We start from the raw sequence: 16,421 nt of genomic DNA on the forward strand, positions 1-16,421 counted from the left end.
CCAAACAATCATAGCATGAGCCTTAGCAGGCTTGAGCAGAATATCCGCTGTTCCCTTAGCTCAGGGTGTGCACGGCTCAAAATGAAGGTTATACACTCATCCACGCTCCTTCGCTTTTACACTGAAAGACATATTCTTAGAGATGTGCCCACCGTCAGGCATGCACACCCTTGCACAACCACATGCACTCACACAGTGTGGGGCCTGCACACAGGCAGAAGTGTACATGCACATCTGCACACGCAGTAACATACGAGGCACGTCGTAATGTGCAACACGCCTCGTAAGCGTCGCCCAAAGCAGCTGGGGACTCCTAGCCAATAAAATATCCATATCCTGGTCTTAAATGTGCATAGATGGGACTCCTAGGCTCTTCTCAAGGCCTACTACATAACTTTCCAAAGGAGTACAGGAAATCAGAGCAGATTACACCTATTGAAGGTGACCGCCAATGGCTTCCAGTCAAGGCCAACACTGACTTTAGAACAGCCTGCCTCATACACCAGGTGATACATTTTAGCATGCCCATCTATCCAAGAATGAACTCCACACCACAGGAAGACAGAGAAAGACCACAGGCAAATCCACCCTCCTCGATAATCCTCATAGCCAAAGAAATCAAAACCTTCTCAACCAAGTCTACTCTTGTCAAGTTCTCAGAACCTGGAATCTGCTTCCAGATCAACTAGGACTCAGTTCAAACGTCCTGGCCTACTGTGAGGCCCAAAAACTTCCCCTGAAACAACCAGAAACGGAGTGGGATCATCCTTCCAGTTCCAACAGCCTCTTGTTCGATGTATTATGAGGTCAAACCTGCAGAGCTCCACCGGCCTAGAGGTACATCCTGTAGTTTGGTGTTCTTGGGTTCTGAGGTAATCTGTTGTTGCATGTGAAGCGCTCCACTGCCCATGTGGTAATAGCATCAATAAATAAGTAACTTTTTTGTAGTGCACTAAATACTGCACTTAAGCGGCTTCTTAGCTGAAAAGGAATAGGACAATCTTTTCAAAATTAATGACAACTCTGACCGATGCAGCATTATGAAACATATACCTATCTAGCAGCAAAGGCTGTAAATGTGTGTTTCTACCTTACAGAGGTGGCGTCTGTGAAGAGAGCCCAATATGCCCCTCTCTTACCCCACGCGGCTCTGGGCCCTCTGTGCTTCTCTCACACAAGTTAGGGTTAATCTTGGCCCATCCTGTGATCCTGTTGATATGAATTATCTGGGGCCTCCTCCCTGGGCCACAAAGGGTGCTGTCTGTGCATAGTGCCGCACATATGGACACAATAATGTGCACACTTCTGGATACTGTGGTCAGGTTGCTAACACAGACTCCTCTTCCCTCCTCCCTGCTGCAGGTTACTCACTGGGAAGAAAATGCGCACTGAAGCGGAGGCCGTGGAGGTGAGTGAGGGTGGAGGCTGTGGAGGTGAGTGAGGGTGGAGGCTGTGGAGGTGAGTGAGGGTGGAGGGTGGTGCCAGGGCCAGCACAGGTGTGCTGAGTGCACACGCTCACAGTGTGTGTCGGCGAGGTGTGCATGGTGCGCACGCTCACAGTGTGTGTCGGCGAGGTGTGCATGGTGCGCACGCTCACAGTGTGTGTCGGCGAGGTGTGCTTGATGCACACGCTCACAGTGTGTGTCGGCGAGGTGTGCATGGTGCGCACGCTCACAGTGTGTGTCGGCGAGGTGTGCATGGTGCGCACGCTCACAGTGTGTGTCGGCGAGGTGTGCATGGTGCGCATGCTCACAGTGTGTGTCGGCGAGGTGTGCTTGATGCACACGCTCACAGTGTGTGTCAGCGAGGTGTGCTTGGTGCACACGTTCACAGTGTGTGTCGGCGAGGTGTGCTTGGTGCACACGTTCACAGTGTGTGTCGGCGAGGTGTGCTTGGTGCACACGTTCACAGTGTGTGTCGGCGAGGTGTGCATGGTGCACACGCTCACAGTGTGTGTCGGAGAGGTGTGCATGGTGCACACGCTCCCAGTGTGTATCGGAGAGGTGTGCATGTCTGTCCTGTTTGTGTCTGTAATGCTGCACCTTTCATACATTTACGCACATCGATGGGGCTGGCATTTGGAAATTTGGAAATCGGACAGTTCACTGCAGGTGAGGTGCCAATCAAGGTTAGACCCGCAGGGCCCTCTCTGCAGGTGAGGTGCAACATTACATTTTTACTCTATTACCTCTGTCTCCTCCCCTTTCATGCTCACTGCCTCAACTTTGCTCTTTTCTCTTACACCTCTGTCTTTCCCCTCTGGTCTCACACTCTCCTCCTCCACTGCACCTGCTCGCTTCCCCTTGCCTGCCTTACTCCTCTTTCCGCCGCCCTATCCTCTTTATCAGCTTTCACCGCCACGCTTCAGTCCGCTTCATTTTCTTTCACATCCTCTCCTCTGCCTTTTCCCCCTTTCTTCTCTCTCCCTGTCTTCACGTCCCTACAGGTTCACTGCTGTCCCTTCTTTTTCTTACTTTCTTTGTCCTCTCTCAGATCATCAGGCTCCACCCTCTTCCTCGCCCTCTGTTACCTTGGTATATCCCATTCTCCTCTCTCTCCTTCACACTTTCCTGCCATCCATCTCACACTTCCTGCATATTCCTACTGAGTGATGCAAACATTCCATCAAGGGTGGCAAGTGAGTGTGAGCTCTGGCTTGGTATTTGTGCCTGGCTATATATGATCAATATGCGGCCCCCGGTGCCAGACCAAATAGGTGGCTGTGCGGAGGAGAAGCCTTGGAGTGAGTGTGACTGCAGATTTCCCTCTTCCCCAGTGGAACCATGATGAAATGTCAAAACCTTTGACATATACAGAGTCTGTGATCCCAAAACAAGTGGTACCTGTGTATACACTTTTCAGTTTATATTAACACCTTCAGCGCAGCACGAATTTTCGCACTGTGCTGAAGGTTCTAAGGAACGGGCGTGGACCTGACGGAACGGTTCCGTCATAAGCACAGCCCAACCAGCGCTCGTGACGGAAGCGTTCCGTCACAAGCATCGAAGGGGTTAAGTATGCGTCCAGTGTGATGCAATAGGCGTGGAACCAGGGAGTTTACTTCCTGAGGTCCTGTTGAAAAGCCTATAGGGGCACGGCTTGAAACAGGTTGACCTTTGAGGTCACTAGGTACATAACAACTTAGTTTCCTAATCCTTCCCTTTATAATCATACCGACTGGTGATCGGAATAAATAGGACGGACCAACCAGCCAGGTATTTGTAAGATACACCGCAGCACAGAATAACCCCCACTCGGATGTATGATGCTATATCGCAAACATTTACATCGCATGGCATGACATCAGGATTTTCACATTGCATGTTCTCTTACATCGCAAGTATCCACAACGCAAACCATTACGTTGCATTTCCAAAGAAATGCATACAAAATACATTTACAATGCACACAAACACCCCGCATGCTTTGACATCGCGATCTTTACCCTTAGGCCCACTCCCCTAAACCCGTAATTCTAAAACCTTTCATTACTACCTTACACAAGGACCCCCTGACCCGACCCTAAACCCGTACCCTACAGTACGAGTCCCTAACACTTCCCTAAGCCCTAAACCCTAATACTGTACCCTACAGTAAGACCCCTTGACATTACCCTCAACCCTAAGCCCTAAGCCTGAATGAATGAAATAATTCTTATCATGCGCTAACTTAGCCCAGATGGGCGTCAAGGCGCCTAAGTTAATGTAGGGGTTAAGGCCTCTTCACAGCAGCATTCTCTCATTAGTAGGCACTCTTAAAGAAGTAAGTTTTGAGGGCCTTTTTGAATAGCTCTAATGAGGGGAGAGTTTTTATTTCGATGGGGATAGAATTCCAAAGCTGAGGGGCACCCACAGAGAAAGCTTTGGCTCCCCATCTAGAAAGTTTTACACGGGGGACAACAAGCTGACACAATCCCGCAGAGCGGAGATCTCTGGTGGGAACATAGCGCGTAATAAGAGAGCCAATGGCACTAGAGGAACCTTCTGTCAGCGCTCTGTAGGTCAAACACAGAATTTTAAAAAAGATTCTGTGCTGGACAGGAAGCCAGTGAAGGTCCTTCCTAGCTGCAGTGGCAGAAGAGGTTTTCGGAAGAGCCAGAACAAACCGCGCTGCAGCATTCTGAACAATCTGCAGTCGGTGTATAAGGCTTTTGTTGGCTTCCATATAAAGAGAGTTACAATAATCTAACCTCGAACCCACCAGGGCGACTGCAACCTGTTTGCGCGCCTGGGGGGAGAGATACCCTCGAATTCTATTCAGTACCCTAATCACACCCCAGCAGGTGGCCACGGTCCTGTTGACTTGAAGGGATAGAGAGAGCGAGGTGTCAAAAATTACACCCAGGTTTCTGGCAGATTGGGAGGGGGTGGGGCAGATGCCAAGAGAAGGAGGCCACCACTCACTAGACCAAACATCTTGGTCCTTCCCAAAAATCAACACCTCCGTCTTTTCGCCGTTCAGCTTTAGGGAATTTATAGTCATCCAGTCTGCCACATACTGCATGCAAACCCTAAAACTGGCGGCAGATGTCTTGACGGAGGAGCGAGCCAATGATACCATAATCTGGGTGTCATCGGCGTAGGACACCACCTCCATCCCCTGAGATCTTACTAGTCTTGCCAGGGGAGCCACGTAGATGTTAAACAGGGTCGGACTTAAGGCCGACCCTTGTGGCACCCCACACTGCAATGACTTAGCAGGGGAGAGGTAGTTCCCAAGCATCACTCTCTGCTCCCTTTCCAACAGAAAGGAATTGAGGAGACTCAGGGCCGTCCCCGTGAAACCAGCTTCCCTAAGCCGAGATGTAAGAATGGCGGGGGACAAGGTGTCGAACGCGGCCGTGAGGTCCAACAAAACCAATACAGTGGTTTGGCCTGAGTCTACTTTGCGTCGGATGTTATCGACCACACAAGTAAGGGCGGACTCAGTGCTATGGTGTTTTCTGAAACCATGCTGCGTGTTATCGAGGTATTCAGAGGAATCAAGGAAGAGAGACAAATGAAGATTCAAATGCGCCTCGAGCATCTTAGCGGGAGCAGGGAGAAGGGAGATCGGCCTAAAGTTTTTCAAAAGGGCCGGATCGAGGGAAGGTTTCTTAAGCAGAGGTTTCACAGTCGCCTTCTTCCATACAGAAGGAAACGAGCCCTGGGTAATAGCCTTATTCATAGTCTCAAGCATAGGAGGAAGAAGGCTATTTCTACACTCTTTCAGTTTTTTCAGAGGTAGAGGATCCAGGGGGGAAGCAGATTTAGTCCTGTCAAGTAACAGGTTAAGTCCTTCAAGGGATAGGGATGGAAATTCCATAAGTAGGTGGGAAGGATCTTTACCTAAAGAATCCAAACTGGAGATGACAGGCGGGATAGATTGATCCAAATCATGACATTGGGCTTCCAAAAGGACATGTATGTCCAAAATTTTGCTATGAAAGAAGTCAGAAATATTATTACAGAGTTCTTGTGAACTGACTACGGGATCTGGAAGTTGCAGGGAGCATAAGGTGTCAGCGATTTTAAAGAGCTCCCTGGAAGAGGTAAGAGAGCTGGTGAGATTGGAGAAATACTCCTGCTTCTCTTTAACCACTCTTCGTTTGTATTCCCGAAGTGCTGACTTATGAGCCTCACAGTCATTAAGATTCCACGATTTCCTCCAACTTCTCTCACTGCTCCTACATCCTTGCCTCAAGAGTCTTAGCTCGTCCGAAAACCAGGGTGCCGTAGGCTTTCGACGGGCTACATAGCGCAGAGATGGTGGGGCAAGTTTTTCCACAGCATTAAAGATGGAGTCCATCAGGTCTTGAGCTGCATCCTTTGCGGAAAGAGATTCAGGGGTGGAAACAAGGGGGGCAAGCCTACTTACACTTTGACCACCTAACACTTCCCTAAACCCTAAGTCCTAAACCAAAATACAGTACCCTACAGTAAGACCCCCTGACACTACCATCAACCCTAAGCCCTAAGCATACCATACAGTACGACCCCCTAACACTTCCCTAAGCCCTAAACTACACGGGTCATGATTCTGCAGTGAGCCTGGCCAGTCATTTGCATGTAGCTTTGCATGATCTTCAATTTCTCCCGCAGACAAGTCAAAAAGTGTGAGCCGTGATTACCAATTTGCACGTTCACTGCATGATCTTGAACGCTTTTATTTGGGGTAACAAACAAGCATAAGGTGCGGTTAGTTATTCCTAGTAGTGCAACCTGCACCACGCATCCACACTGCGTCCCCCGCAATCTCAGAACCGACCTGACATTAGCCCGGCCCCTGGATTCAGAGCGTTTCTTCCTCTGCTTGAATATTGCACCCACATCCTGCTGCACAATTTGATTTATTGTGGAGCTTGGCGGCTTGTGATATATCTGGCAGTGCAGCACCATCCAAAGCCGGTATCTTGGGCTTTTTGGTAGCACTCCAACCCAGGCCACATCAGAGCCAACCCTTAATACGCTATGCATTTCATGCTGTTTCTCTACAGATGTGTGTGATAAGTTGAGGATATCGCATGTCAGATGGTTGAACCCCAGCATTGATCTTCTAAGATATTCGACGATTGTCCTTTAATTCCAGCAAGACATATTAGACCATTTCCCCAGTATTCCAGATAAACGCTCAACGGGAACCTCTTGGAGCACTTTCTCATGGTTTGCTGCTTCAGAATCACAAGTATCTCTGCATTGTCTTTGCCCTGCAGAAGGCCATGAAAACTCTGTCATTGAGCCAAAACCAACACCCACCTACGCCTGTGAAGCTAAATTGTTACCATGCTCTTTGTGATACATTTTGTACACCATCAGTTTCCTTTCTAGCAATTTCAATGAAGGGGCAGGCACCAACAGCAATGGGGCTTTTGATTGTGACTGACTGTTCTCTCACCACTTTCTAAACTCTTACACATGCAGCCTCTTACCTATCACTGTTTCTGTTAGTTTAGCTCTATAGGTATTAATTTGATTCATTTTCTTGATGTATTACTCTAAATAGTTTAATGTAATCACACTTTTTGGTCTTGGTGACAACCGTGTTTACCATTTGAAAGGCTTGGGAGTTTAGCAAACTATCAGGTTTGCGTCTTCATTCCCCACTTTGATGAATGATCATTATTATTCTTGCAGATAACAATACCATAATTCACAAATGCATTTTGTTGTATGAAAAGCATAAATACCCTAGGAAAAGCCAAGAATTCTTGTGAAAACCTTTGAACCCTTCCTATTTGAAGACGCCTTCTTTCCTTTCCATAATTTACTTTACTCCAGAGTGCACGTCGCCCTCTCTCACGTCAGCTCTCTGCCTCATCCTGATCCCCTGCCGCCATATTGACAAGTGGACACGGATGTGGTCAGTACGTCGCTCATGGCCTTACATGTGGTGTGAACTAGTAACACAGCGGCCCCGCACTGCCTCTAATGCCATTTGCATGCGACACGCCTTCGCCCTTATATCCAGTATAAAGTGTGAGGAATCCTGAAAATTAGAAATTTGTTGCTTTCTCCTAATCGCATTCGACTAACAACCTCTTCTCTGCTCCTTGGCATGTCCTTATATCTGCGGATCCACGTCATCCGTTGAGGCCATCCTCGCCAGCTCTCCAGAATCTCCCATTCTACTCCGTCTCCTCCTCCTTACCATGCTCACTCACAGCTGACAACTTTCAGGATATGATTCATGTGATTGGGAAGTCCCTGTCTGCTGTCAGCGCATCCTGTCTTCTTCACACTTAATCCACCATACAGCCTCTCCATCTGCTCCCCTACCTCACAGCTGTCATCTTTGCACTGCTGCTTATCACCACTCGCTACAGATTTACTGTCACAAGCTTGACTCCTCGGTTTATTCTGTTCCTCGCTCTGACTGCTTCCTTCGCTGACTAGCTCTGAGCTGTTGCGGTCCTACAGTCCTCAAGGAGCCCACCGTCGAGTCCTCGATCTGCCTGCATTGCTTTCCCAGTTGAATTCCTCAATAGATTACAAACCTTTCCCTGTCTTTATGTACCTGAAGCTCTCTGCACCACCACTGAAGTCAGGTCATTCTGCTCCTTACTTAAGTGCCATCATGAAGAATCTTAAGCGGTGTATCCCCTTGGTCAGCAGCCTCCTTGCAACCACACAACCCACTGCCCTGGAGTCCACAGTCTCAAATCAGCTTCTCCCCGACACACTGCCTGTTGTTTTAAGAGCCTTGCCCACCATCTCCACCCCCTCCTGCGGTCTTTTGTCCCCTAAACTCCTCACCCATGTGCTTATAGACCACCTTCTATTTCATGCTCATTGCCTCTGCACAGAATCTCAAAACTGATGGTTTAGGAATAAAGAAACCCAAATCACACTTTCCCTCCGAAAGGGCGGACACCCAAGTTTGGTGGCCAGTTATGTACCCAGAGCCCTGTGTGAACTTAAAAGGGTTCTGTTGATACACTCACATGACTAGCACATGGCTCTTCACAGTCTGAATGGTAGTCATGCATGGCTGATGGCTACACATGGTTCTACATAGTCTTGGTGCGAGACATGCATGATTGGTGGTAAGTGATTTGCTCACAGCCTCCTTATAGCTGTGATCGTAGGTACAGATGATGGATGGCTAGTGCTTTGCGCATTGTCCTGTCTGCTCCTGGGGACAGATTCACAGGAGCAGTAACTACTAATTTGCACATGGCAATGCATGCTGTCGGTGACAGACACACATGAATGGTGGATACTAAGTTGCACACGGCAGATGCATGCTGTTGTGTCAGACACACATGAACGATAGATACTAAGTTGCACATGGCAGATGCATGCTGTTGTGTCAGACACACATGAACGATGGATACTAAGTTGCACATGGCAGATGCATGCTGTGGTGTCTGACACACATGAACTCTGGATACTAAGTTGCACATGGCAATGCATGCTGTCGGTGACAGACACACATGAACGATGGATACTAAGTTGCACATGGCAGATGCATGCTCTTGGTGACGGACATACATGAGCAGTGACTTGTCCTTTGCATCATGATGCTGCATGCTGTTGGTGGCTGATGTACATGACCTATGATTGCTTATTTGCACATGGTGGTGTATGCTCTTGAAGACAGACACACATGAATGCTGTCTGCAAACGCTCGTATATGTCTGTCTTCAAGAGCATGCTCTTGATGAGAGACACACATGAACGTTGGATAGTGAGATGCACATGGCGGTGCATGCTCTTGAAGACAGACATACATGAGCGGTGACTAGTAACCGCTTGTGTCTGTCTGTCTTCAAGAGCATGCTCTTGATGAGAGGCACACATGAACGATGGATAGTGAGATGCACATGGCGGTGCATGCTCTTGAAGACAGACATACATGAGCGGTGACTAGTAACCGCTCATGTATGTCTGTCTTCAAGAGCATGCTCTTGATGAGAGACACACATGAACGATGGATAGTGAGATGCACATGGCGGTGCATGCTCTTGAAGACAGACATACATGAGCGGTGACTAGTAACCGCTCATGTATGTCTGTCTTCAAGAGCATGCTCTTGATGAGAGACACACATGAACGTTGGATAGTGAGATGCGCGTGGCCCTCCAGGCTCATGGTAATGAGTAGTTTGCACATGTCCCTGCATGCTCTGGGTTTGGCACCTCTGTCGTTGGCGGAGGACTTGATGGTTGCTTCCTGACATCTCTCCTCTCTTTTGCAGGTGATGGACTTACTGCACGCCCGGGGACCACGGATGGTGATGATCACCAGCTCTGACCTACCTGCCTCCCTGGGGGAAGACTACCTGATGACTCTGGGAAGCCAGAGGAAAAGTATGCACTCGCTTCCGCCACCAACATCCTCTCCCTCCCCTGTCTCTCTCCCTGCAATAGTGATATTCGAGGAGTGTCTTACAGGAGGGAGGTACATGGGGGGTGGTTGAGGTAGTGAGATGGTAATCAGGCCTTAGTGTAGATTTTTGAGAATAAATGAGGTAACTTGTTGAGTGCAACGAATACGTGGAAGGGGTCTTGGCGCTATAAGCACTATAAGTGACAAGATCAGAAGGCCCTAACGCTTCTATTGTCGGAATAACCACGTTTTTAAGGACTTCCTAAATCCTGGTGGGGAAGTAGCAGATTTCAGATCCCAGGGAAGTCAATTCCAGTTCAAAGCCGTACAAGTAATGAATCTCCCTCTCCCCAAGAGGAGCGTTTAAAGGGAGGGACAACTAGAGTACTGGCAGAGCTGAGACGGAGAGTCCGACCAGAGAATGTGGTGCGAGCTACCATAAGCACTCCATTCTCTAGGTCTGTAACCTCTTGTCAGGTCTATCCATGGCCTTCCAAAGACATTTCCTTGGCTAGGTTTGAAGTCCGCCCTTAACAGTGCATGTAACTGCATGTTCGAGGCATGTGAGCTGTAGATCAAATGCTTTGCATTCTCCTGCCATTTAGAGTTGGGTCCGGATGTTTGCAAGTTGTTTTTCTTCGAAGAAGGCTTTCCAGTCAGGAGGTAGATGACTCCTCCTTTCGGTGATACTGTGCATGGGCATCGACTCCATTGTTAGATTGTTTTTTTCCCCCATCGGGTTCGGACGTGATTTGCTGGGCTCCGGTTCGACACCGTTTCTCGGGTTCCCATCGGTGCTCAATCCACTCACCCTTCACAGTATTGTTTTTGATCTCGTATTCCATTCTCTGCGTATCGTAGTTCCTTCAAAAAACCTCTTTCGATCGGGTAGCTCGTGGAAGGCCGTCTGGCCTACCCACGTTGGACCGCCTTGCAGTCGATGGAACGGATGCCATTCAAATTCTGTCCTCGGTGCCACGTGAAGTTCCCTCGCACCGGCTCACACAAGGTGTACAACTTGTGCTTATCTCTGGAGCACAACGAACAGGACTGCGACGCATGTAAAGCCTTCTGATTGAAGAAGACGCTCCGCGACCGTCGGGCTCGACGTCGCGACATGCAGAGCCAACACACCGATTCCATTCCGGACATATTTGGATAAGATTCCGAACAAGAGACCGCCGATGCCATCAGAGATGAGATCCCACAAGGGCAGCATATTGTGAGTACTGATCCTCCCTTGCCCCAAAGCCCAACACAAACTCAGCCCAAGAAAAAGGCTCCGGAACCAACTCTGCCTTCGGGCCGCGGTCGGCACCGAGAACATGTTTCCAACGCCCCGCCTTCTGGCTCGGCACCGAAAAACTCACAAAAGTCTTACAGCTCCGACCCCAGTCCTGCACGACAGGGCACCGAGCCCAAAAAATCGGTCTCCAAGCATAAATCTGGGTCACCTTCAACTCTTTTGACGCCGAAAAAGCCTTCAGAACCGAAACCCACCAGTGACCCGAAAAGTTCGACTCCTAAGACACCGGCTCCAAAACCTTCAGAACCGAAACCTATACAGACTCCGAAACCATCCAAAGAAAATGGTTCCGAGGTCCCCCTGCAAAAATCGACCCGAAACAAAAGGAATTATATATCAAGCCTAAGACTGGACATATTTCATCCAAATTGCCATTAAAACGCAAACCTGAGACTGAAGAAGATTACCACATCCCTTTGAAGAGAAAGCATTTTGGCACTAACCCTTCTCCTCCTCCTTCCTCACCACCTTCCCCTGATCACCGACCCTTATTGATCTCACCTACTAATTCGCCACCACTATATACACCTGGAGGGCAGGATGATGGGGATGGGGCTGTGGATAATGACCCTGTACTTCTCAACACAGACTCTCCTACGGATAATGAGCCTGATCTTTACCCATTAAGCAGAGTTGCTGAGTATCGTGGAGTTCCATTGCACAAGAAATCCCTAGAAGAGGATTTCCTTTTCGAAATACTTAGCAGTTCTCAAATATACACTCACACACTCCCCATGCTCCAGGTTATGCTACGACATGTGGATGATATATTTAACAATCCTGTTAGGACACCCATTCTCACCCCCAGGCTAGACAAAAAATACAAACCGGCACCATCAGACCCAGTCTACATCAAGGGCCAGGTACCGTTATATTCTCTAGTGGTTTCCAACGCCTGTAAACGGGCTAATTCCCATTTGTCAGAAGATGCTTCGCCTCCAGACAAAGAATCCAAATTAAATGATGCTTCTGGGAATAGAGTAGCCTCCCAAGCAGCAAATTCATGGTGCATCGCTAACACCCAAGCGTTACTAGCTAGGTACGACCGGGCGCATTGGGATGAAATGAAGCAATTGCTCCAATTCCTACCTGATGAGAACAATTCCAAAGCCCAAGACCTAGTGCAGGAGGGAAACCTATTTCGAATCCCTCCATCAGGTGTGGCTTAGATGCAGCTGACACCACTGCTGGAGCCATAAACACCAGTGTGTTATTAAGCAGACATGCCTGGTTAGGAATTTCTGGTTTTAAACCTGAAGGTCAAGCTTCAATTCTTAATACTCCCTTTGATAAGCAACATCTCTTTGGGCCTTCAGTAGACACGTCCTTGGAAAAGATGAAAAAGGACACAGAAGTGGCAAAATCCATGGGAGCCCTACAAACCTCCTTTCGGCGCTCCGTCTATCGTGGAGGGTCCAAAAGCACCTCCTCAGATACTACCCCTACGTCATACAAGGGTAATAATCAACCCTCTGGTTCCAAGAGTTTCTTTAGAGTGAGTTACAGAGGTAACAATGGCAAGTGTAGGGGCAGAGGTTCCAACACACACGCCTCCTCCTCTAATACCAAATAGGGACCTCCCTATACTTTTCCCCGACCACTTAACACCTGTCAGGGGCGTCTTTCCCAGTTCCTACCCGTCTGGCAGTCAATAACTACAGACAGATGGGTGCTAGGAATGATATGTTCTGGTTATTGCCTGGAGTTTACCAACCATCCTCCAAACATTCCTCCACGTGCCCACAAAATGTCACCGGATCACTTAAAACCACCTCAAACAAGAGGTTCAGTCTCTTCTGTTAAAGGGAGCAATAGAGCCCGTACCACTACAATACCACGGAGGGGCGTATACTCCCTCTATTTTCTCATACTCAAAAAGGACGGTTCTCTCAGTCCCATTGTAGACCTCGGAGAATTGAATCTTTACATACAATCAGACCATTATCACATGGTAACACTTCAACAAGTGCTCTCGCTCCTACAGCAAGGCGAACTTTATGTCTACTCTAGACTTAAAGGACACCTATTTCCACATTCCATTCCATCCCGCGCATCGCAAATTCCTCAGACGTGTGGTAGCGGCCCACCACTATCAATTCTAAGTACTCCCGTTTGGAGTCACCACTGCTCCCAGACTCTTAACCAAATGTCTAGCAGTAGTAGTTGCTCACCTACGAAGACAACACATTCATGTCTTCCCATACTTCGGCAACTGGCTCATCACACATAAAATGCCTCCATCACACTCTGTTAATACTGCAGTTTCTGCACCAACTGGGGTTTATAGTCTACGCGTTGAAATCCAATCTTCAAACTTCCACACTCAAAACTATCTAGGAGCCACTTTAAATGCTCAAACAGCCCTAGCCGGCCCCAATGCAGCCAGAATTCACAACATTCAGGCTCTTGTTCTCCAGTTTCAGCCCAATCACTCGCTTCCAGCTCGAGTGTTTATGCAGCTGCTGGGAATGATGGCTTCTAGCATCATAATTGCTCTCCATGCCAGGCTTCACATGCGTCCTCCTCAAGAATGCTTAGCAAGTCAGCGGAACCAATCGCAGGGTCTTTAAACCGATCTAGTGCTGGTAAGCGGCCGTACTCATCACCCTCACCAGTGGTGGAACCCACACAATTTAACAAAAGGACGGCCCTTTATAGAACCAGTTCCACAGACAATACTAACAGCAGACACTTCGCTCACTGGCTGTGGAGCTTATCTACAACAACACACAGTTCAGGGCCTCTGGAGTCACAAGCAAAAAACTTTCCATATAAATCCTCTGGAGCTGCTAATGGTGCTTCTAGCACTCAAAGCATTTCAGACTCACCTCCCCGGCAAAGCTGTCCTAGTTCGCACTGACAACGTGACAGCTATGTATTATATACAAAAACAGTCACACTTGCCTCAAGCCATTTGGAAATGGGCCATTCACCACAAAATCTCTCTCCTAGCAGAACACCTACCAGGAGTGAACAATCAGATTGCCGACCTTCTGAGCCGACAGAGGTAGCAAACCCTCAAGTTCTCCTCCCATACTTTCTAAGCTGGGGGTTCCCTCAAATACATCTTTTTGCACACACCTAAACGCGAAATGCCCAAGCTTCGCCTCTCCAAAGGCAATGCTCAATGGATGAACTGGTCAGGGATATTTGCCTACGCTTTTCCGCCTCTCCCACTCATTCCATTAGTGGTTCGGAAACTCAGGCAAACATTCCTCACACTGATTCTAGTAGCTCCCACATGGGCACGTCAACCTTGGTTCACAACCCTGTTGGAGCTATCACTGGTTCCACATCAAAAGCTGCATCTCACATCCAGTCTCCTCCCACAGAGCCGTGGAGAAATCAGACACCCAGATCCCAAAGAAATAAACCTAGCGATCTGGCTCCTGGAATCATAGAGTTTGGTTATCTTAATCTTCCGCCAGACTTTATGAACAACATTAGAGAGGCCAGAAGGCCTACTACACGAGCTTGTTATGCAGCTTAGTAGAAACATTTTGTTATCTATTGCAATAATAACAATATCAATCCTCTTGATGCTTCCAACAGAACATCATTTGCTATCTGTTGGATTTGCAGCTGTCACACTTAGCTCACACTTAGCTTATACTTCTATCCGCCTACATCTCACGGCAATTGCTGCGTACCTACAAAATAGGAAACACTTGTCTCTCTTTATAGTGCCAGTTATCAAAGCTTTTAAGGAAGGACTTAAAAGAGTTATACCACCAACACTTCCACCTGCCCCACTGTGGAATCTTAACATAGTCCTCACACGATTAATGCGCCCACCTTTTGAACCCATGCACAGATGTAGACTGCAATTTCTCTCTTGTAAAACCGCTTTCCTCATTGCAGTCACTTCATTAAGGAGAGTGGGTGAACCACGGGCACTAACCATAAAAGAACCCTTTTTCCAGCTTCACAAAGACAAAGTAGTTCTTCGTACCAACCCTAAGTTTCTACCTAAAGTAGTTTCTGCATTTCAGATCAACCAATCTGTTGAGTTATCTGTGTTCTTTCCTCAACCAGATTCAGTGGCAGAACGAGCTCTACACACTTTAGATGTTAGAAGAGCCCTTTTGTATTACATAGAAAAAACATAGTCATTTCGCAAGACTAAACAACTTTTTGTTGCTTTTGCTCCACCTCACAAGGGCAATCCTATATCCAAATCAGGTATTGCCAGATGGATTGTCAAATGCATTCAAACTTGTTTTGCAAAAGCAAAGAGAACTTTAACAATACCACCTAGAGCGCATTTCACTCGCAAAATAGGGGCTACTATGGCTTTCTTAGGAAACATTCCCATAGTTGATATTTGTAAGGCTACAACATGGTCTACACTGCACACATTCACGAAGCACTATTGTATAGATGTGTTAGCGAGACAATAAGCTATTGTGGGTCAGGCAGTACTTAGAACACTCTTTCAGACAACTGCAACAGCTACATGTTAGCCACCGCTAGGGAGATTACTGCTGTATAATCTACGCAAAGCATGTGATCTACAGCTCACATGCCTCGAACGGATAACGTATCTTACCCAGGAAGCATCTGTTCTTGGCATGTAGAGCTGTAGAGTCACATGTGCCCACCCGCCTCCCCGGGTACCCATACCTGTTGCAGTTCTCTCTCTTACTCTAAATACATACTCATGGACATCTCTCTTCTGCTCTTACTAACTCCATTTCTCACCCTCTGCGTGAAAACAAACTAACAATGGGGTCGATGCCCATGCGCACTATCACCGAAAGGGGAGGAGTCACCTACCTCCTGACTGGAAAACCTTCTTCGAAGAAAAACAACTTGCAAACATCCGGACCCAACACTAGATGGCAGGAAAATGCAAAGCAGGTGAATCTACAGCTCTACATGCCAAAAACAGATTCCTACTGGGTAAGTAGCATTATCCTTATGCTTAAACTGCCTGATAGTCTGCCTTCAAGGTCTGAAGTCTACAGTCCAGATATGAAGATGCATTAGAGATGTCATTCTTGTCTGTCATGTCTTTGTGGTGGAAAGGCAAATGTGCCTGGTTCCCTAAAGCCCCGAATGTGTTTCTAGATTGCAGTCGTTTTCACTGGACCAAGTCATGTCCAAAGGCGTTTTGCACTAGGCGTGCGGAGAAGAGGCCTTTCAATTCTACCGCTTTCTCATAACTGAAAACTCCGTGGATATCTTCAGATCATGCGCAGAGCAAAGGGGAGGTTCACACCAACTAAAGTCGCGGCCCATGAATGCAAGTAGGGAGAATCCCCCATCAGTCTGCTTCACCCTGGATACGCCCATTGAGTCTCAGCGTA

General features: G+C 47.9%; 1 protein-coding gene across 1 annotated transcript in view; it reads left to right on the forward strand.

Moving 5' to 3' along the window:
* The window catches only part of PDXK (pyridoxal kinase), a 422,726-nt gene that overhangs the window by 391,905 nt on the left and 14,400 nt on the right, over positions 1 to 16,421 (forward strand). The window contains exons 8-9 of the mRNA XM_078656403.1: positions 1,363 to 1,408; positions 9,676 to 9,787. Of these exons, the coding sequence (XP_078512529.1) occupies positions 1,363 to 1,408; positions 9,676 to 9,787 (158 nt within the window). The remainder of the gene's footprint in view (positions 1 to 1,362; positions 1,409 to 9,675; positions 9,788 to 16,421) is intronic.

This window comes from Lissotriton helveticus, chromosome 8 (assembly GCF_964261635.1).
Source record: "Lissotriton helveticus chromosome 8, aLisHel1.1, whole genome shotgun sequence".
Taxonomy (NCBI): domain Eukaryota; kingdom Metazoa; phylum Chordata; class Amphibia; order Caudata; family Salamandridae; genus Lissotriton; species Lissotriton helveticus.